At 44.1% G+C, this 23713-nt stretch overlaps 1 protein-coding gene across 2 annotated transcripts in view; it reads left to right on the top strand.

Annotated features, from left to right (window-relative positions):
• The window catches only part of DRD3 (dopamine receptor D3), a 36092-nt gene that overhangs the window by 389 nt on the left and 11990 nt on the right, over positions 1 to 23713 (top strand). For both annotated transcript variants that reach the window (XM_022574953.2, XM_022574947.2), the window contains exons 2-3: positions 10924 to 11036; positions 22302 to 22444. In XM_022574953.2, coding sequence (XP_022430661.1) covers positions 10924 to 11036; positions 22302 to 22444 — 256 coding nt within the window. The remainder of the gene's footprint in view (positions 1 to 10923; positions 11037 to 22301; positions 22445 to 23713) is intronic.

Below are 23713 nucleotides of genomic sequence, written 5' to 3'. Positions count from 1 at the left end.
AGAATGCTCCCTGCCATGATCCAGGGTCTAGGGAGGGAAGGACAGCTCCTGCCATTCTCCCTTTCATGAGGGACCTGAAGGTCCTGAGAGCACCATTATTCCAGCATCACTTGCCCACGTCAGAACCAGGGAGCTGGGAATGATTCTCTCCCCAGGCCTCCAGCATCCAGGTGACTGGACTTGAGTGATGGGACTTGTCCTAGAAATGCACCAGGCTTACTCTCTGTGCCAGTCATGTTGCAAAGATACGGGGGGTGGGGTGGGAGAAGTCCAGTGGCCATCCTCATCAGTGTTTCAATGTATATAGGGGTGGTGATGTGCAGGAGGCATGTAGGGGCAGAGGAATTAATTTTTAAAAAAACAATTTTCTTTTTTAACTGAATGAGAGGAAAAGAGAGCAGGAACAGTCTGCAGATAGATCAGACTTCTGATGGCTCAGTTGCCCTTGGACTCAGCATTTTCCTCCTGGGTACCAGCTCTCCGCAGACTCCGCTTCCAAAGGAAAAGACCAAATTTATATTTTTGGTGCCTCCATCACCAGTTAGATAATGCAGCAGACCCTGGAGAATTCTGCCGGAGAGAAGCATTTCTTAAATTTGAAAGTATTTTCATTTGAAAGTGCAAAACAGAGTCAGGAGTTGATCAAGGTAAAACATCCATTTGCTAACAAGGAAATCAGGGTGCCTACACCTGTTCAAGAAACAGATATTCCTACCAGGAAAACATGCAATTACTAAAGAGTTTTTTTTAAACCCTTAATATCCTATTAATATTTCTCCTCTGCACTGTGTATCATTCTAAAAAGGTATCCAATGAAGGCTCAAAATGATGCCATGATTAAGAGAAATTAAAATTCATCAAATTAATATCTCAGTTAATATTAATAGTGAAGATGACAGTTAATTAAGTATGACATATCACAGGAGAACAAAAACCTCGAACATAGACTGCTTAGACGAGTAACCATATTAAAGAATGACTGGGAACTAAAATTAGACTTATGATCTCAATGGGGAGACATTAAGGAAAGAAATCAAGGAGATAGAAAAGGAAAGGAAAAGAATAAAAACAACTAGGCTGATTGGGATAGATTTAAAGCCTAAGGGAATACTCAGAGGAAAAAATATGCATTAATTTTTCCCAGTTAGGATTATCTTGATGTCAAAGGGTCTTGTAATTATCTTGACCTTTCTGTCAACCCAATTAGGCCGAGACATCCTTGAAGTCAGAAGCTATGTCTTTGTTCTTTTTTTCCCTGTAGTCCAAACATACTACCTGGCACATAATATGTACTAAATAAATATTTGATGTATGAATGATTAAATGAATCTGGTCTGCAATGTATGCATTAGATGGGCCATTCCTGCTTATACCATCTGCAGCTACATCTATTGTTACAATGAACTATTTACTTTTATTTTATTTTTTAATAATGACACTGAGAAGGAGTTAGAAGTATATGATATTTCTGTTCAAGAGTGAGGCAGACTTTAGGTGCTACAACCCAGTGTGGATGGATTAGTCAATGATTCAGAACATCACCACACCCTCCTCAAAAGTGTTTCTGTCCATCCCTATACATTACAAGGATTCTTATGTCTGCCAGAAGGATGAATGTCGGAAAGAAAGGCAGGAAGAGAACCTTCACTCTGATAAGCATTTTAATTGCCTCTGACATAAAACCAGGCTTTTGGTGTCTGTGCACTCGGGGCACTCATTTGCTGTCCATTTGTGATTGCTTCCAGGACTCTGAATGGATTATATTGGAAAACCTCTGTAGATACGGGTATAGGAGATGGACATTGTGACCTTCTCACGCTAGATACCCCTGCAACTGAGCAACAGAGGGCTAGCATGAAATCTTGCCAAAGGCCTTAGTGGACTCTCCGCAAGTTGTATCTATGGGTTTTCCCCTGTGAGAAGAGCTCTGCTGGAGCTCTTGTTTTCCCTCATTAAAACCAAGATGCCCTCTGTCCGACAGGTTATTTATAACAGGTAGGTGTTCAGTAATCAAGAGTACGGTCACATAAGTTTAAAATCATACAAAAAAGATGTGGGAGAGCAGAGACATCTCTCCACTGGGAAATGGGCTTTGTGACCTCTTTTTGGTCCTACCCACTTGCTTCAAGGCTCTAGTAATTGCAGCTTAGTATCTCTACGTCACTTTCCCCAACAGTCAACTAAGGGTCTGTCTCAATAAAAGACAGAATATGACGTTAGGTAGCCATCATTAACAGACAACCAGTTAAGATAATAGAAGGCTCTATTCCAAAGGATCAGGTCTCCCTATCCCACCCCAGTCTGTATATTTCCCTTAGTCTTAAATGCCTGCCTGCTTTCTGTGGACCTCAGAAGTAGACTGGGTGCTTTAACGAGAGAAAAGAGCACTTTGAGCTCTTAAAGTGATTGTGAATACATAAATTCACATGTCTCAGAGAAGAGCAAAAAGTGTTACTCTCACTAACTTGTCCTAATGATGAGTAGCTGGTCTAGTAATTAGAAGATCATACCAAAGAGCTCCCTTGAAAAGAGGAAAGGATGCAGTGTTGACCACAGAGACTGTTGGAGGTTTGAGGGCCCCCAGGAGGACAGAACAAACATAAGAACACCATGAGGGGGCCAAATTAGCTGTCAAATTCCCAGCTTCCCACGCTTTGATTTGAATGTATCCATCTTGTTTGAAGGGAATATTCGCTCACATTGGCCAGACCCCTTCCTTCAGAGGAAAACTGGCTCATCATGACAGACACCAGAATATATGAGTTATGAATGTTTTGACTGTAAATATTGGAAAATTTGACTCACTGTGGCTTAAACAAATAGGAGTTACTTTTCTCACATAAACAGAATTCTGGAGGAAGGAGTTCTGTTGGTATTGGTTCAGCTGCTCCAGGTGTCATCAAGGACCAGACTCCCATTCTTTCTGTTCATCATCCTTGGCAAACTCACTTCCTCTTGCTACTCACAACAGGGCTGCCATAGCCCCAAGCATCATGGCCATACTCAAAAATAGGATGTGTGGGGACAGCAGAAAAAGAAAAAGTAAATAAAAGCCCTTTCCCTGGAGTGGCTTGAAGCATCTCCCTAAGGAACTTCATTTGTCTAATTGGCTACACCTGGAACATAAGGTCACTTTTAGATGCAAGGGAGGATAGAAAAGGAAAAGTGAAAATGTGGGTTTTATTAAAAAAGAAGATGTGGGGGTGATGTAGGCAATAAAATGTCATATAACTTTGTGCTTCTTCTGGAATTCACTGGGATGAATGTTATTCTGATGCAAGGTTGTGCTATGAGAAAGACTCAGAATTGGGAGTCAGAAGGCGTGGAGTTAAATGAATAAAATGAAAGTGACAACTACACTTTCCCTACCTCACAAGGTTGATTTAGGCTCAACTGTCATCAACTGAAAAAAATGTTTCAATAACTAAAAAGTGTGATCTATAAATATCTCAGTTTAGACAATTTTATTGTTAAGTAAAAGAAACCTTAACTCCGATTGACTTAAACAATGAACAGAATGCATTGGCTCTCATACCAACAAGTTTAAAAGTCCTGTGGTAGGGTGGGCTGCAGGCACAATTTGAACAGGGCTCCAGTTCCATTTCTCTACAGTTCTCTCAGCTCTGTCTTCTTCCATATACTGACCTTATCCACAGGCAAAGGGTAAGCTATAGACCTCACATGTGTGCACCACACCATTCACAGCAAAAGAGAAAATCCATGTCCCAGAATTTCTAGTAGAAGTGTCAAGATGTACTTCGATTGGACTGGCTTATGGCACACGATTTTCTCTGAACTAATCACTGAATAGAATTGTCAGTTTAGCATAGGTTATGTGTACCTTCCATAGAACACATCAACTGCTCAGGAATCTCAGGGGTTCCCAGTGGAATCCAAGGACTATTGGAAAGAGGAAAGAAGATAGTCAGCAAGTATGCACCACAGTGGCCTTCGCTGGTACCATTCTCATCATGAAGGCACACAGAAGACTGGGCCTGGACAATATATTAAAAGGGACTAGCGGGGGCCCGTCACTGACTTTCTTCAGTTTCCTCAGTCCTCAGGCCTAGCAGAGAAGTTGAGGACAAGAGCCATGCAGGTGACCTCAGAGTCAATTATATTCCAGAGGGCCCTGGCCTGGCCGTCTCTGTAATTGTTTGCAGCATTTTCATGAAAACTCTTTTCTGTTCTGTACCAAAGAGTTCTATCTCAGGTTCCCTCTCAAGTTTTTAATTTCCTGATCTAGAAGCTGCAGTCTGTTTGGAGCTCCCTCTCTAAGCACCAACATTCCATTTTGTTCCACTCGGTTAAGCACCTTTTGTGATGTTTAATACATTTGTATCAGGGCAGAAAGGCAACGTAAGCAACCAGGGGGACATTTAGAATACTAAAGTCAGAGTACTTGGGTCCCAGTGTGGACTGGAGAAAAGATTTGAGGGTTAGGGAATATAGACAAGCAAAAAAGTGCCAAGTGGGTTCAGGCAGGGAAACTCGCCATAGAGAGCCTGATCGAAGGTCAGAGAGTGCTGTTTTGGGAGACAGATGCCTTTGGACTCGTAATGATATTGATTATTAAAAGTAAAGACTTTTTTAAGAAGAATTTTACCATTGTTCAAAAAACCCCAGATGATAGCAATTTAAAAGCTCCCTACTGGAAAACAAAAGCAGGGGGTTCTCACAGTCTCTTCACCAAAGTCTAGATTTTTCTGGAAGTCATAGGCTGTGAAAGCTGGAAGGGCTTGGAGTGTATTTCTGCCGTCCTTTCTAAAGTATGATCCAACCTCAAGAAATTTCTGGCCACATTCCAGTGACCGGGATTCTCTGTGGGCATGGGCCTCAGGGTCTGCACTTTAAAAGAGCTCCTCCATGACTCTCATGAACCTAAACTTTGAGCTAAGCCTTTATGACGGGGAGCTGCTTGTTCAAAATACAGACTGATGGGTGTACCCCAGATCTACCAAACCGGAATTTCTAGGGGTGGTCCTGAACGTCTATAGCAACTGTAACAAACCCTTAGTCCCAGGCCCATTCCCACCCCAGCTGATTTGTGCAGCCAGCTGGCCATCTGCTACAAACTGACAGGTAGGAACCACTAATCTGTAAAAAAACCATTTCGCAGATGAGGAAATCGGGATTCAGAGAAGTGAAAAATCCTTATTTAGTACCCTATTTTGTCCCACAGCAATCCCCTCCTGCAAAAAAAAAAAGAAAAGGAGGAAGGAAGGAGGGAGGGAGGGAGGGAGGGAGGGAGGGAGGGAGGGAGGGAGGAAGAAAAAAAAGGATTTCAAATGTGGCAAACAAAAATGGAATGAAGATGCTAATTAGAGAAGTAATTCCATCTTTTCTCCTTGGATATCTCCCACAAACAACTAAAAATCCATCCCTTAGGGCAGGAGTTCTTAACCTGGGGAGTCCATCAACTTGGATATAAATAAAATTACTTCTTTATTTTCACTAAACCGAAATTAAGCACTTCCTTCAATTATGAATGTCAGCATCAACCCACAGCAGAAGGAATCCTTAGCGTCCCCGGTGGAAATCACAGATATTTATATTTTCACATCGCATTACAGTTTTGCAGACCCCTAATACCATTTACACTCATCAGTGCTTCGAAACTACTAGGGCTTGTCATTTAGTGCATTCTTAAAGAATCACATATTTTTTAAAAAAAAACTTTGGTAACTATATTTTGATATAATCACTATCCTTTGTGATCCACTGTATTTTATTTCACGCATTTAAAAACGTTCTTCTGAGAAGGAACTATGAGGCCAAAGGCATCCAAGGGATAAAGAAGGCTTAAGGAGCTCAAGGGACAACCATTTCTTTCTTTCTTTCTTTTTTTTTTGTGGTACGTGGGCCTCTCACTGCTGTGGCCTCTCCCGTTGAGGAGCACAGGCTCCGGACGCGCAGGCTCAGCTGGCTCAGGGGCCCAGCCGCTCCGCGGCACGTGGGATCCTCCCAGACCGGGGCACGAACCCATGTCCCCTTCATCGGCAGGCAGACTCTCAACCACTGCGCCACCAGGGAAGCCCTCTTTCTTTTTTAATATATATATTTTTAAATTTTACTAAAGTAGAGTTGATTTACAATGTTGTGTTCATTTCTGCTGTACAGCAAAGTGACTCAGATATATAGATATAGATATAGATATATCTATATCTATATCTATATATCTATTCTTTAGGGACAAAGTCATGCCCCCACACCCCCTAGAGCCAGCATTTCCCAACCCTTCCAGGCAGCAAAAATCACTGGAGGGACATTATTCTGAGTAGGGCCTAAGAATCATTTTAACAAGAGCCTCAGGTGATAATTTGGGAAACGCTGCCTTAGGCTGTGTCTGTTGAAAATCAATAGCCAACTTCAGTACCTGAAGACACTCTTGCTTCTCCCACCTTCTGTATTGCCAAAGGGAGTTAGTTATATTCATTAGCAAGTGAGAGCAACACCATCTGGCTGCTGTTTAATTCCAAAGTGAGTTTTATTCATTAAAATTTAGGAAGAAGGTAGAACCGTGTTTCTAAAAAGCCTTAAATCAATCAGATTTTTTTTTTTTTGCTTTGCTTTGCTTCTCCTTTAATTTCAAAAATCACTTTACCTTGCATGTTCTCCCAGCACTCTGTAGTACTCATCTCACTGTCAACACTTATCATACTGTATCATAGTTATTTCCTTAGCATCCATCTCCTGGGCCCTCAGTTCATCCCTTCCCATTCACACATGACTCCCCCTAACACACAGATACTATATTTTGAGGCCCTGGGAACAAAAACAGGTTTAATTCATTTCAGTACACCCACCCCAGCAAGGTATCAGCCCTATAATGGGCCCTCAGTGAACACCGGCTATGTGGGTGGGTAGACGGACCAATGCCAACTCTTCTCCCTCCTATGATATGAGAATGGAGTTAAACTGTACACTTCCCAGAAGCAGCGTGTCGGGGTGCTGACCTCTGAGAGGCAAAACAGAGTAATGGTTGATATTAAGGGTTTGAAATTCCAGCTACTTTTTTTTTTTTTTTTTTTTTTTGCTGTCCATGGGCCTCTCACTGTTGTGGCCTCTCCCGTTGCGGAGCACAGGCTCCGGACGCGCAGGCTCAGCGGCCATGGCTCACGGGCCCAGCCGCTCCGCGGCATGTGGGATCTTCCCGGACAGGGGCACGAACCCGTGTCCCCTGCATCGGCAGGTGGACTCTCAACCACTGCGCCACCAGGGAAGCCCCCAGCTACTTTTACTAGCTATATGTCCTTTGGCAAATTATTCAACCCCTCTCAGACTCCATTTCTTTATCTATAAATTGGAAAGAACATTTACCTCATTTGGTTGCTGTAATAGTTACTTAGTATGTTCTTGGCCCTTTCAGCTCTTTATTGATCTTTCACTATTATTTACTTGGCATGGAGGACTTAAGTGTTTCCATTACACATCCCACCAATTAGGGAAAACCAAGTGATGGCACCTTAGCGGGAATTACTTAAATTAGTTAATCAGGTTGTTTTCTTCTTGACACTTAGCTGAGATCAAGGAGTGAATGGGGATTTTGCTGGCAGAGTTGGAGACAGGATGAGAGGAGAGCCAGAATGGGGTAGCACAGTGGGGGCCTGGAAGCCAGAGGGCAGCTTGAGGGCTTTGGTCCTTAGGGGCTCAAGAAACCAGGGACCAAAGAAATCTGCCAGGTACATACTTTCACTAGGCCCCAAAGTCAGTAGCCCCCACTGTTTTGCGCTGTTTTTCTACAACCCTGGGACACAAGCAATCAGAAGGAGGTGTCTCATTCCCTAGAAGGGGGTTGATGCGGTCTGTCACACAAAAATCCTTGATGGCACAAGGTTTTCTCCTTCTCCCTTGTGGCCACCCACTTCCATCCCTTTCCAACAGCTGCCCCTTCCTCACCTGACACCCCCATACAGCAGGTGTGTAACAACCTACATTCCAGTGCCCCACCTGCCTCTATAGCCATGCCTCTCTGGGCAAGGTACTGAACCTCCCCAAGCTTTAGTTTCTTTCTCTGCAATGAAGATAACAATAGTCCTCTCTCACAGGACCATGATCAGCAATAGAGGCCATGTATGTAAAGTTCAGACATCGGTAATTATTAGTATTAACACAGATTATGTCAGAGACCATTCCTTCTGTCAGAATATACTTGCAGGCTGGGCATTGCTCTAGGAGCCTGGATGCAGCAGCAAACAAGTAAGAGTCCCTGCTCCTATCAGGCTGACTAAGTTGCAGTCATTTAATCTCCTATCAAATAAGTGTATAATTTGTCTTCAAAAAGCTTTAAGAGCATATACAGTTTTAAAAAATTCAGGTATCAAGTTATCAGAATCAATGTTTCAAAGTTAGAGAACTTTCTGGAATGGGTCATATGGGTTGGTGACACACATAGATTGAGTTCTCAATAAATGTTAGCTTGTATTAATGATATTAGGATCTCATGATGATCTCTAGGTACTTTATTTAAGAATGGCTTGCTTCTCCAGTTCTCTTCAAGAAGATCTTTTTTAAAAACCTCTTAAAACACGTAACAGGGCTTCCCTGGTGGTGCAATGGTTAAGAATCTGCCTGCCGATGCAGGGGACACAGGTTTGAGCCCTGGGCTGGTAAGATCCCACATGCCGCAGAGCAACTAAGCCCGTGCGCCACAACTACTGAGCCTGTGCTCTAGAGCCCGTAAGCCACGACAACTGAAGCCCGCACGCCTAGAGCCTGTGCTCCAGAGCAAGAGAAGCCACTGCAATGAGAAGCCCACACACTCGCAACGAAGAGTAGCCTCTGCTAAACGCAACTAGAGAAAGCCCAAGCGCAGCAATGAAGACCCAACACAGACAAAAATAAATAAATTTTTAAAAAAAATTTAAAGTACATAACATACCCTCCTCCAATGAACTAAGTATTAGGAGTTTCACAGTACTTGTTTTATGAATGAATGAATGGACAAATGAGCAAACAAATAAATGAACAAACAGGACATCCAGCAAGCCTGCAGTTTTCTATTGTTCTAATGATCCTCTCTCACCTACACTGTCCCCCAACATATGTACACAAACAGGCACTCACAATTTTTCAAAAAAAAAAAAAAGTGGTTTTCCCCAATTTAAGACGTAAATTGTATAGTAAACATATGTTAAAAGAGATTTAGTATACAAATTTCACCTTTTGCAAGAAGCTTTTACAGCATACAACTGTCCTATGGATTGAGCAAAACCATCTTCTATTATCCTGGTTCCTCTCATTGTGTTATGACTATACATGTCCCTTTAAAAAAGTTTTCATTCTCAGAATTCCTTTAAAATTCATATTAAGCTTTTATTTACATAGAGTCAAATGGTTGGACTAAAAGAGAGAAAGTAAATCCACAACTAAATGAACAAAAATGATGACTTCAACCCTAGTTTGAACTTTTCATTGTTGCTTTTAAACAAAATATTTTCGGTCAGAGTTTCTCATAGTAGAGCTTGGAAATGACCAAATATAGGGAAAAGATCAAATGCTGAAAAGGAAATAAATCTAAGGGGAAAGAAATTAGTAGGGAAGGGGAAAGACAGAGAGCCTTTCAGGAACTTGCATTAGTGCCATAAAACAATGATGTATAGTCAAGTGGCCTGGTGATATAACCAGCATCTTGGATGAGAAAAATTAGACAGAGGGCCAACAGCATCTTCATGCACTATTTTTTGTAGCTTTTTTCCTTGAGAACCTACTTCAGAGGCTACTGTACCTATGTTTCACTCCCTTTTCTCTTGAATAGCCATTGGGCCTGCCCAGCAGAGATAACATGAACACCCAGCTATAGCCTGGGGTACAAAGCTTCACAGGTTTCCCCTTGAGAACCATGGTGCCCAAGAATGGCAGCCCCAAGGGCAGGAAGCTGACAAATGCACAAAAGCCTCGGGGCCCCAAGAGTGGCATTTGTGGATGAAAGTGATAATCTCCCTAGCATATCTCTCTGGCTCAATTAGGTAATGTAAAAAAATTTTTAAAGAAAATAGAAATGTGCTAGAATATAACTTAAATTACCTAAATTCCTGACTTACTTGTAAGTGTTACTCGGAGGAGTTATGGAGCTTGGAACACATGTGTAAATGCGTGAGGTCAGAACCATCCTCAGTGATTCCGTGAATAGTAAAGAGGATCTGGGCCCCTTTCCAATGCCCTGGACACACCTTCCCCCTGACCTCTTGGTGAGTGGGACCATGGTGATGAAGGCAGGCACACCAGCACGGATTTATTTTACATAGGCTTTTATAGATGTTGTTAAAGCTTCAAAACCGGAAGCCAGATAGATTTTCATTTTGGAGGTAAGTTTGATGAAAAATGTGTTCTCAGTTTATTTCCTGGTATATGGTGAGCTCTCCACTGGGCGGAGGGCTTCAGAGACGCAGTTTTGGCACGGTGCACGCATCTGGCAGTCACCCAAGTTCTTTTACTCCCAGCTGTGCATCTATGGGCATATCACTTAACCACGATGACCTTTAGTTGCCTCCTGAGTTTGAACCAGATGAGCAATTCACAGACCCTGGTGTGATGGGAGACAGGGGGATTTATTTTTTTAAAAACCAAGATTCATGGGCCCCAAATCCAGAGACTGTGACTCAGGAGGTCTAAGGAAGGGTTCAGAAATCTACATCTTTAATGAGCACCCCGCTGTGGACCACACTTTGAGAAATGCTGGACTAATTGATTTGGAAGATCCCTTCCAGCACTAACATTCTATGGATTTGTCCTTTCTTGGGCGACCAGTCTTGGGCAGCCTGACAGTCCCTCGATGCCTACCTACCCTTGGTAATGATGTTGTACCAACAGGGTGGGCATGTCTGCGTCTGTGCAGGGCAGCCTAGGGAAGGTGGTAGAGTCGAGTGGGTTGCTGTCTCTTCACTGGGGGGAAACACTAACATCCTTGTCTCTGACACCCAGGTGACAGGCGGAGTCTGGAATTTCAGCCGAGTTTGCTGTGATGTTTTCGTCACTCTGGATGTCATGATGTGTACAGCCAGCATCCTGAACCTCTGTGCCATCAGCATCGACAGGTACGGCTGGGCTTCCCTTCCAGACTTAGGAGAGAGGTGGCCTAGGTCAGGTGGTGGGGGAAACCACCTAGGGAAGCTGCTCTTGCTATATTCAAGGCACAGGCTTTGCATCTGATGGCACTGGGGTCACTGCCATGTACAACTTAACTCTGGGACATTTTCTTTTCTTTTTCTTTTAAGCGATGGTTTGTAGGTGAGAGGAAACTCCTGTGACAGGAGAGAAATAACTATCCTATAAGCTTTCCTTTCCCCTAGAGGATTCTGGTTTTGCTTTTCCACCACCCTTGGGGCTTTTGTGATTCCTAATTTTTTGTGGGGAGAAAAGGTGAGGGGGACAAAGAGGTGAGATGAGCTGACACATTTAGGAGAGACTGTTCCTGTTGTTATTGTGTTTTGGTAAAGGGAGGGAGATAGAGCAGGGGCAAAAGACAGAGAGGGGAGAGAAAAGCTTGGGAGCTTGGGAGTACCTGTGAGGAGGGAGAGAGGAGTGGAGAATGGTAATTTTAGAAAATGTGGCTGTGCCCTATTTATTTATTTCCTTCATAGAGTTTAAGAAAAACAAGTAAAGAACAATGTTTTTTAGAATTGCCTTTTGGTTGTTGGAGTGGATTTCTGTGATTTTGACTAGAGCCTTTGTGTGTTCCACCAGAGTAACATCATTCTCTATCCCTAAGAGTGTACCGCCTCGGCTCTGGGGACCTCTGTTCCTCTCTTCCCCTCTCTTTCAGTTTCCTCTCCTCTTTCCCTTTCCTCTCCCTGAGTCTTATATCTGCCATGGCTCCCTTTCCTCTCCCTGAGTCTTATATCTGCCATGGCTCCAAGGACATCTGCCATGGCTTTCCAAGGACACTGAGCGCCCTGGGGAAAGGAAGTCGCTTTCGAGCTTATGGCCCCTGTTGCCAGTCAAGAGCCTCCAATCTAGGGCTTCCCTGGTGGCGCAGTGGTTGAGAGTCCGCCTGCCGATGCAGGGGACACGGGTTCGTGCCCCGGTCCGGGAAGATCCCACATGCCGCTGAGTGGCTGGGCCCGTGAGCCATGGCCGCTGAGCCTGTGCTTCCGGAGCCTGTGCTTCCGGAGCCTGTGCTCCGCAACGGGAGAGGCCACGGCAGTGAGAGGCCCGCGTACGGCAAAAAAAAAAAAAAAAAAAAGTCTCCAATCTTCCCTTCTCCAAGTCCCCGTCCACCTCTTCTTTTCCTACAGTCTCTCCCAGGAATATTATCCATCCACTCCATAGCTCCAACAGGTGACCCCAAATAAAATCTGCCATCTACTGTGAATTTAGCACATCGTGCTAAGGCACGACAAAGCCTTAACTCGTTTCCTCTTCACAACAACTCTCAGGTACTATTACTATCTTCATTTCCAGCTTCTTAGACTAATTAAGGAATTTGCACAGTCACACAGCTGAGAAGAAGCAGTGCCAGGATTTGAATTCATGTCTATCTGACTCCAAGTTAACAATCTTAGGCTTTGTGCTAAGGCTCCTCAAATCTCCAGCCTCACCCCTAATTTCTCCCCTGATATCCAGACCACATTACTTCCTGGATATACCACTGGCTCCTACAAGGCAAAATGTTAAAAACCAAACCATCAAACCATCACAGCACCAAACCATCTTGACTTGATGATCTCTTACTGACAACATCATTCTTCTGAAAACTTGGATTTTGTTCGATTCCTTTCTCTTCATCTCCCACATCTAAGCAATCAACGCTTACAGACTCTGTTTCTGAAATGCTTTCTAAATGTGACCCATCTTTCCCTTCTTACCTCACCTGCTTATTTGGGGCTCCTATGACCTCCCACCTAGACTTCTGCCACAGCCTCCTAATTGGCCCCTCAACCACTCTCAGAATTATTCCCCCAGAAGTAAAGCCCGAATGTCTATTGCCCTACTCAAAACCCTTCAGTGTCTCCCTGGCCTGTGGAATAAAAACTGAAGTTACCTTCACAGCCTAAGATTCAAAGTTTTCCACAATATGGCCTCACGTTAGTTTTTCAATCTCATCTCTTTCTGGGTTGCCCTCTAGCCCTCTCATGCTCCAAGGCCGATCACACTGGCCCCCTTTTCTGTGAAGCCCTTCCAAATGTCTACAGCTTAATTCAGTCACCCCTGTACTCTCACAGTGCTTCCTCTGTAACCATTTGTGGCATCTCCAGGCTCCCTTTGCAGGAGTCCTAATACACGTCCTCCTCACGTCCCCAAGTGTGACATTCACGTGACCCACTGTGGTGCCCTCTGTATCAACAGCCCTAAACTTCCTTGCATGTGTATAACCAAAGAATGGGCATGAAAACCCTATCCTCTAGTGATACTGCAAACCCAGCCAGACAACTCGGTGGGCTTTGACTTTTATCATTTGCTTGGCTATCACTTGACTTTTATTACTTGATTGGCTAGCCTGAGAAGGAAAATTAAAGAACGTGTCCATAATGCTGAAACTAATACCATTAAAGAATGTGTTAAAAATAAAGGGATACAATTGCATAACTGTAAATATACCCAAAAAATCCACATTGATTTGTATACTTAGATGAATTGTGTGGTATGCAAATTATATCTTGATAAAGCTGTTAAAAAGTGAATGGATAGTTAGTGATTTTATAATATGTTTAGCTCTCTGAGAACAGAATTCCTCCAATAACATCTAAGTTTTTTGTGTGATTTCCGGACATTTAGTACATGTTTTAGTACATGCTCTCAGAAATATATCATTTACAGAAGTAATAGACTGCATCTGGTTTGGTATATCATCACCTCCACCACCCCAAACTATTATATCATCCTAGTTCCTCATTACCTGTGAATCTCCCTGCTGTGCCTATTACAGAGCTTTGAACAAGGAATATTAAACAGGGAATTTCCCTGGAGATCCAGTGGTTAAGGCTCCGCGCTTTCACTGCTGAGGGCACAGGTTCAGTCCCTGGCAAGGGAACTAAGATTCCGCAAGCCACCTGGTGCGGCCAAAAAAAAAAAAGGGAATATTAACTGAATCCTGAATCCGGTGGTCCCTGCCTGAGGGTAGCCAATGCTTATACCACAAATATGCACCTTCAGAAAGGACATGAGAGAGTAGGATCAGATCAGCCTTGGAGGAGGGAGGGAAGAACTGTATAAAGAGAGCTTCTAGAAGAGGCTCTGGGACAGCCCCCCCCCCAGCCTTCCAGTTCCGACCCTACCCTCTACCATCTTGGAAAGTGTGCCTATACACTCCACCCACACACATTCTCACACATGCCGCTGGCAGGTGAGGCTGTGCAGGCTGTGCACTGGAGTGTGGGAACTGAATTCAGCCAAGGGCTTCATTGCCAAGCCTTGAGTAAACCAAGAGAGGGTGCCCTTTACCAGGCAGGAAAGGGTATCTTTTTGTAGCTTGCACAAAAGCACCATTTTGTTGGCAGCGGTCATGCTTAATACACGCTTCTACTTGTACCACCTAGTAGATACAACCAACAAGAACAAACCTTGAACTGGCTTCTGTCCCATACAGGGAGAACCCCCAGAATGCATACCATTCACCTACCTGCAACCTGAGGAACAAGTCCTGCCTTAGACCGCAAAGGACAAAGATGCACCCCTCTTGGCCTGTAGGTCTATATGAACCAATCCTCACCAAACTTCAAAATGGAGCCTCCTTTCTCTTCTAGGACTGAAAATAGGCCTTGGAAAAGCCGTCTCCATTATCCTTCACAGCAGTTTGCAGTACACAGCATTAAATTCTGTTCATGGGATGCCAAATAGTTGGTCAATTCATTAAAAATGCAGTCATTCATGCAGACCTTTGGTCTTCACACAATGCTAGTCACCCGTCTGACAAACTTGACCAAATGGATTCAGCATTTTTTGGTCATGAAGCCCTGATCTGTAATAACAGGGTGGTAAGAGATAGGAAAGAAAAGGAAATGATAAAAGGGTTTTTGAAAGCAAGTAATGCCATTGTCATTAGATTCGTAGGCATAGCTCTGGATGTTGGGATTAATGCCGCCTTTTCTTTTGTAAAAAGCAGAGTGGGTGAGCACAACCCCCTAACCCGCCCTTGGCTCCTTGCCTCCCAGTAGGCCAGCCCCCTCCCGCCACATCCTGGGTCAGAACTAACTCGGGGAGAGGGCTGAGAAAGTGTCAAAGGAGCAGGACAAGATCCGAGCAAGCGGTGAGAATTCGAGTCCTCCGCAAGGAGCCCAGGAATAATGCAACCAAATTCATTCACAGGGAGTTCTTTAAGTGGCTCTCAAACGGCACCCATCACATAGGCAAGCCTCCGCGTCTCTGCAGCGAGCACAATAGGTACCAGATGAGTCACCGGCACCTTGGATTTTTAGTTTGCATCTAAATAAGCACTTTATGTTTGCAAAGGGCTTTCCAGTCATTTGCAAAAAGCTTTCTCCTTCAACCATTCCGTGAGGGGAGTCCACGGAACTAAAGATTTATTGAGCCCCCTGTCTGACCAAATAAAAGGTGGTGAAAAGCAGCCCTCACAGAGCTCGGGGGCTCATTAAACCCAGGCGGGGAGTTAGACTCAGGTCCTCCCACCCAGCCCAGCCTCCTTCCTCCCCCACTGCCGCTTCCCCGGGACGCACCTTCCTCTTTTCACACACACACACACACACACACACACCCCTCCCACTTGGGGACAGGGCCCCAGGCAGAGGTCGAATTCTGTGAGGATCCTGAAACCTTCAGCAGGGTGACAAGCCCACGGACCCCCGTCACAGAATTGGGAGTCGTAAGGGGCGTTAGAGTTTAACTCATTTGTGCAGAAATGAGTTAAACTAAATGCCCCCACGGGGACCCGTAGCCTCTTAGGTCTGAAACTAGAACCTGAGTCTCCCAACTCCCACACCACCGGTCTGTCTGGCCCCTTCATTGGTGGAGGCGGGGATGGGACACCGAGGGAGGGGCCTCTGGCCATGCCGGCACCCAGTTTTCTAGGTGCTATTTCCTGGGACTAAACCAGTCACATTTCCTTTGTCTTCAATGCCCTGGCTACCTCTGTGCCAATCCTAACTTGAGTGAATCTAAAGGCAACAGCGGTAGAAATAGCTACCATTTCTTTAGCATGTACTACATGCCGGGCACCAAGAGCTTGTCATTATCGCTAACCCTCACGACATCCCAGCAAGGTAGGTGTATTACCCGCACTCTACCGGTAAGGATTCTTAAGACTAGACTGTGTGGGTAACCTTGCCCAGACTACACAGCTGGTAGGTGCAGGAGAAGGGGTTCAGCCAGCCCCTTTCTAATCCAGCTCACTGCCTTTCTCAGAGGCTTAGCCTACTCTGGGCCCCTAGCTCTGGGTCACACTGCATGGCTGGAAATCCTGGCTCTTTCACTTAATAGCAAGGTGAACTTGAGCAAGTCAGTTAACCTCACTGGGCCTCAGTTCCCTGACCTGTTTAGGGGAGATCAGAGCAAAAGCGTTGTTATGAAGAGTAAATGAGTTAATGTTTGTAAAGGACTTCGAACAGTTGCCTGGCACCTAGAAAGTGCTGTATACTTGTTTGTTTGAGAAATAAATAAATTTAATGTTCCCTGATAATCAGGAATAAGGGGCAGACACCCCTAAACTCACTGATACGAACAATCACAGATCCCTTGGGCTAGCACAATAATAATGACAATAATAATAATACTATTTTTTGAATGCTTAAGATGGACCGGGCATTGTGCTAAAAAACTTCCCAGAGATCATCGCATTCAATACGCATAACAGCTCTATCAGGCGGACTCATTATCCCCCTTGTGCGATGAGGAAACTGGGTCTCAAAGAAGTCACATCTGTGGTCCAGGTCACGAGGTTCAGCGGCAGGCCAAGCGGGATTCAGAGGCTAATCAGTCTGTTTCCAACGTCCATTGACTTACCCACTGAGCACACCGCCAGCGTTCCGGCCACGCCAGAAAAGACCCAAAAAGCTAGGAGCTCAAAGGGAGGCGGCTGGCCAGGTAGCGATTGGGCAGCACGCGCAGCGCGCGCTCACGCTCTGACCGAAGACCCGGAAGAGCCGGGTGAGCGCATCGGGCCCACGCCCAGCCCTGCCCTGACCTGCGGTCGGTCATCTGCGATCGATTCGGGAGGAGATCAGAGGCTGAGCAGTCTGCTTGAGTTGGAATTCAGGGTCCCTGCAGGGCTGCAGGAACCAGGGGGCCCGAGCTTTCCCTCCCCGCCTCCCCACTGGGGGCCTGGAGAACCCCCAGGTGAGCCGTGAACTTCTCACCCCGCCGCGCTGGCTGGGTTCTTGCTGCATTCTGGTGCCCTCCGATGGCCAATGCCGGAACAGCCTCTGTGTTTCAGCCCCGATGGCAAGCTTCCTGGCGTTTTTCACCCTAGAAACAAATTTGGCGCGGCGGGGGGGGGGGTCTCATTTATTCTAAAAGTTTAATCATGTTTTAAAACTAAGAAGAAAAAATATATAAATGTAACAGTGGTAAACGTAGTCTCATCTCTCACTTCTTACCCAAGTTAACAAGAGTTTTGACACAGAAATTTTCCCTAATGCAGACTTTCTCCAACTTGTCTAATCTTGTAAGATGCACTTGCTTGTTAAAAATACAAACTTCTGGAGTGGAACAAGTATCCAAGGGTGTGGCCTTGGAATATGTGTTTTAACAGGACCCCCGGAAATTAATACAATCAAGCTAATTGATGGGGAAACTCAGTTCTGGGTAGCCGCGATGCTCTCAAAGTACAAACCACCTTTCAGTGCCACGTTTCCTGAGGAAGCCCTTGTCCCCCGTAAGGCCTCAGAGACTTGCAGTGCCCTTGGCAGGGAGCAGGGCACCCAGGAGAGACCTGGCCTCGGAGACTGGTACCACCAGCTGTGGGAACTTGATTTCATCATGTAACCTCTCTATGTCCTTGATTCCTCCTTTATAAAATGGAGCCAATGCTCCCTACACTTACTGACTCATTGAATTAATGGGAGTCTCCAAGAAGTTGCTGAATATTAAAGCGGATCTAGGAAAGTGTGCAACATTCAGTGGTGGGCTTGGAGTCAGCTTGTAATGGCTAGTGGGAACTGATTGGCAAAATTTTAGTTTTTTGAGCCGGTTATTAAACCATTGGTGTAACTTGAAGTGGACAATGGTGGGAGTATTTGTACCACAGAAATTGACAAATGGTATAAATTAGGGCTTTTTTTCACCTGCAGAGCCAGTTGTTAGGCATTTAGCAGCACACTACCAAATTATGGAATGGTCAGGTTCTTTTACATCCAAGGTCATTATGTAAATGAAGGCCAACAGGTCTGGACAGGAAGAAGTGTGCCATACCTTTCCTTCCTGACCCTCATCAGCTCTTTGGCCAGGACAGTTGTGGGGCTTCAGGCTCAGCCTCTCCTCTACGGTGCCTCAGGGATCACAGCTAAGGGCCAGACCCTGGTTGACATATTTGACGTGAAGCCCCAGCTCACTGCCCCAGCAGAGTCGGAAGTCCTGAGAGAGTGAGAGGCCTGGAGGAGTGCCAGGTGCTGCTTGCCCTGCTCCTTTATCGCCAAGTTAGGGATTCAAGGGAGGATCTATAGTGTATGTGCATCAGGAGAAGGGAACTGGGTTGTCATGGGCCTTCCTTGAGGCTGATGGTGGGATCGTAATTTGACCTTATTAAATAAGGACTCTATTTCTCCCTCTTGACAAAGAAGCCACCTCTGTCACATGTTAGGGTGCCAAGGCCAAGTTCTGCAGAGTCTGCCTCCATGTGAGCCCTCAGAGCTGACTCTCAGGCTGCTCTTTGGGGATACAAATGTTAACACGTGAACTCTAAGGCCAGATGCATATAAGGCAGATGAGTCAGGTGGCTGGCACATATAGGAGGAGCATCAGGGAGCACTACCCCACCCCCTCCAGCCCAGGGTCTGTCCTTCCCTTCCTCAGCCCCAAGCCTTGAGGTGCACAAGAGGAGCTAAGGGGGTTCCTGCTCTGCATCTGGCCTCCAGGTTCCCTGGACACTGACGAGACAATGAAAAATTGAGCATATGTACTATTTACAATTGCCAAGATATGGAAGCAACCTAAATGTCCATCAACAGATGAATGAATAAAGAAGATGTGGTATATATACACAATGGAATAATACTCAGTCATAAAAAAAAGAATGAAATAATGCCATTTGCAGCAACATGGATGGACCTAGAGATTATCATACTAAGTGAAGTTAGACAGAGAGAGACAAATATCATATATCACTTATATGTGGAATCTAAAAAAAATGATACAGATGAACTTACTTACAAAACAGAAACAGACTCACAAACATAGAAAAATACTTATGCTTACCAAAGGGGAAAGGTGGACAGGACAGATAAATTAGGAATTTGGGAGTAACATATACATACTACTATATATAAAATAGATAAAGCAAGGACCTACTGTATAGCACAGGAACTATACTCAATATTTTGTAATAACCTATATGGGAAAAGAATCTGAAAAAGAATGTATATATAACTGATTCACTTTGCTGTATACCTGAAACTAACACATTGTAAATCAACTATACTTCAATAATAAATAAATAAATAAATACAAATTGAGCATATGTAGACCCAGCTATATATATTAGATCCCTTGAGCTGGGCTAGGATTAGAATTGTCCTCTTATGAGGAAGGAGGCCTTCAGAGTCCATGAGGCAGTCAACAGCTTCTTACTACTTGCTTTGTACAAGGACCTATATGGAATACCAAGGCTATAAGATGATTTGAGCCATTAAGTAACTTAAATCCTATGGGGTCTTTCTCTCTCCAGCCATGAGGCAAGTCCAATAATGCAGGCAGAAGGGCAACGTGATTGATTGGCATAGGAGTGCTATGCATTCAGAGTTAGAGGTCTCTGTAGGATAGAAGGACTGGGAAGGTTACTGGAGAGCTGATCTGGGATCAAAGGAGATAAAAAATGAGCTACCCAGGGAAGGAAAAGGGATAATGGATTGAACAAAGACTGTTGAAGATAACCCGTCACTAGGCCAGTATGGCTGCAGTTATATGTTAAGTGTCAGGGTCCAACGGAAGGTCAGGTTGGCTGGGCAAGTTGGGGTCATGTTGAGGAAGGCTAAGTATTGACGTTGTATTTGTTTTCTGTTGCTGTGTAACAAATTATCACAAATGTAGTGACTTTATATCCATTTTTAATCTCACAGGTCAAACAGTCTGTGCACCATGTAGGTAGGTTCTCTGCTAAAGGTCTCACAAAGCTGAAAATGAGGTGTAGGCTGACTTGTGTTTTCATCTTCCAAACTTATTCAGGTAGTCAGTAGAATTCAGTTCCTTGCAGTTATAAGATTGAGGTTCCCACTTTCTTGGTGGTTGTCAACCAGGGGCTGTTCTCAGCTCACATAGGCCTTTTGCTGTTCCTTGCCAAATGATCTTTTCCCAAATATGGCAGTTTGCCCCTTGCAGGCCAGGAAGATAATTTCTCATGCTTTGAATCTCTCTGAATTAAGGAAGGGCTCAGTCCCTTTCAAGGGCTCACCTTGATAATTATCAGGCTCACCCAATATAATCTCCTTTTTGATTTACTCAGTCTGTTGATTTGTAATCTAATCACAGGATTTCTACTAGTTCTACAGTGCATAAATCTTGGGGGCCATCTTAGAATTATGCCTATTTCAGACAGTTTTCATCTGAGTCGGGGGGAACATGGGGTGGGGTGGACATGATGAAATCTAGTTGGGGACTTAGCCATAGGAGACCAGCCAGGAGGCTGTGGCCATCACAGAGAAAAAGTGGTAGAAAAGAAATGCATGGATAATGGGGGAGATACCATAATGGGTAAATTTACAGGACCTGCTGTCCTTCTGCCTAAAATGTTCTTCTCCTACCTTCCCTCATGACTGGCTCCCTCTCACCCCACTCATTTTCCTACCCACTTATGTCATTTGCCCCTTCTTTACACCCTCCACTATCCTTAAACACATCACCCAGCTTACTTCCTTCGTGATACTCATTTTATATTAGCATTTTTTTCATCTATCTACTCCACTCAACTCCCAGCTCAGTAAGGACAGAGACAATGTCCCATTTGCACATCTCTGTATTTCCAGAATAAGACCTGGTATATAGTGAGAACTCAATAAATATTGAATGAATGAAAGGCTAAATGAATGGGTGAGCAAATGATATGGAAGGGCCAAAGAAGAGTCAAAAAGCCTGAGCGTTGGGTGTGGATGTCTGGAAGAAAGGCAGGAAGTGGAAGCAGATTAAGAGATGTAGGGAAATAGGAAGATATATTTCAGATAATTTGAGTTTGGGACAACCATGGAGCAATCGTGCAGGTAAGTCCAATAAGCAGCTGTAAATGTATGTGTGGATATACCACAGAAAAGACAACAATATCCAACAAGAATAAGAAACTGTGCTTTGACCATGTAAAAGCATGTGCTGTAGAGCGAATGTTTGTGCCCCCCCCCCAAAATTCATATGTTAAAATCCTAACTGCCAATGTGATGGTATAGGAGGTGGGACCTTTGGGTGGTGATTAGGGCTCCACCCTCATGCATGGGATTAGTGCCCTTATAAAAGAGACTCCAGAGAGCTCCCCTCAGCCCTCCCACCGTGTGAGAACACAACAAGAAGACTGCCGTCTACAAGCCAAGAAGTGGGTTTTCACCAGGCACCAAATCTGCCAGCATATTGATGCTGGACTTCCCAGCCTCCTGAACTGTGAAATATAAATATTTATTGTTTAAGTCACCCAGTGTATGGTATTTTTGATATAGCAGCCCAAGCAGATTAAGACAGCATGAAAACTTGATTTTAAAATAAGCCTTCATTGGATATTACTCATCTCTATTTACAAAGTCTCTGCTACTTGGAATAGTTGTCACTACGAGGGTTAGAATTAATGTTAGGATACAGGCAGGGCTAAACATCCTCTTTGGGCACAGTTCCATCATGATCTGAAAAACTGTGGGCGTAAAGGCACACAAACCAGCATCTAGAGTCTTCAAGGTTAAGGGTGTGTGAATATAAGGCTGGGATATGCTGGGCCGTCAACCAGCACTGGTAAGAAGCTCTCCGGCAACCCAGTGTTGCTATGCTATGCTTTTTATTCTTTCTCCCTTTCTCTGCTCACCTCTCTCAATGAGTACTTCATCTATCTTGTCTCAGCCTTTCTGCTATGTTCGCTCAAATACCCCTTTCTCTCTAAGTTTCTCCAACCAAATTATTTTTCTCCTGCCACAAGTATCAACCTGAGTATTTCTCTAGTAACCTCTTTCAACTTGTCTTTAGAACCTTTCTCATCATGTCTATCCTCTCTCCCCTCCCTTTCACAGGTACACTGCAGTGGTCATGCCAGTTCACTACCAACATGGCACAGGACAGAGCTCCTGTCGGCGCGTGACCCTCATGATCACGGCTGTCTGGGTGCTGGCCTTTGCTGTGTCTTGCCCTCTCCTCTTTGGCTTCAACACCACAGGTAACAATGAAGGCCCCACTTCCAATAGCGGCGTGATTCACAGCACATCTGAATGGTTGTGAGTGGCGCTCTGACCCCTGGTCAATGTAATCAAACGAGGATGCTAGACTGCAAAGCGTTGGCCTTTACTGATTACAAATAAAATAGAAAACAAAACCTCTTCAATTAATGGCACAGGAATAATGTTCTGCCCCAATTAATGAAAAGTCTGCTTACTCCTATTTTGAAAGAAAAGCCATTGTATTCATTTGAAGAAATGTGCCAGTTAAAAAACTATGCTATATGAATAATTCAGGTGAAGTTTACTAACGAAAAGATGGTAATTCGTAATGGATTTACAATGCAAAATAACATATCATGAAAGCCCTGGAGTAGGGTATACAGTTCTTTTTATTCAATAAAAATCATTTCTGGTGTTTGGGAACTAGGATGAATTCCTAAATTACTGGAGGATGTATTTTATATTTTTTAATATACAAAAATTTTGGCCATGGTGCTTGGCACATGGTACATCTTCTATTGGATGGATGGATGGATGGATGGATGGGTGGACGGACAAATGGATGAACAATGTGTATATCTGAGTTGTCTGGGATTTTAGATATGACACCAATCCAAACTGACACCTCACAGTGCCTTCAGTGTCTGTTCCATGACCATCTTTCAGCCTCAAGAATTTCATGTGTTGAGTGGAAACTATTAGCACATATAGTATAGTTACAGGTATTGAAAATAAACAGAGTGTTCACTAAGAGAGAACTGATTGACTCATGTTCTAGTGTTCATCTGGATTTCTTATTTTCTCCATTTGAATTGATTCATTCAACTCCTACTATGTTCCGGGTTCATGAATTGCTGGTATATATGTACAAGTCACGTAGCTGTGTACTTATGTGTATACAGATATATTATATGTAACACATTACATATAAATACAGGCAAATCTTAACTTATATATAGTCTTCAAAGAGTCATTTGCTGGTCAATTATTTAGAAGTCAAAATACATTTAGGAAGACAGAGGCTCTGGAGTCAGAAAAATCTAGGTTCAAACTCCAGTTCGGCTGCTTAACAGCTGTGTCTGCTTGAACAAGCTACTTAACTTTTCTAAGTTAAGCTTCCTTGTTGATAAATTTGGGATAACAATATAGCACAGGATAAACTTGAACAAAATCAAGTATGTGGACTAGGTCTATGTATTTAGTTAGGAAGTTTTCAATATTTATTTTTATATATGGCCTCCTACAAGTAAGTCCAGCAACTTCATCTC

Source organism: Delphinapterus leucas, chromosome 4 (genome assembly GCF_059928025.1).
Source record: "Delphinapterus leucas isolate spDelLeu-1000000601 "Yukka" chromosome 4, BTC_Dleu_Yukka2, whole genome shotgun sequence".
NCBI classification, from domain to species: domain Eukaryota; kingdom Metazoa; phylum Chordata; class Mammalia; order Artiodactyla; family Monodontidae; genus Delphinapterus; species Delphinapterus leucas.
This window is presented reverse-complemented; position numbering and strand designations above follow the sequence as displayed.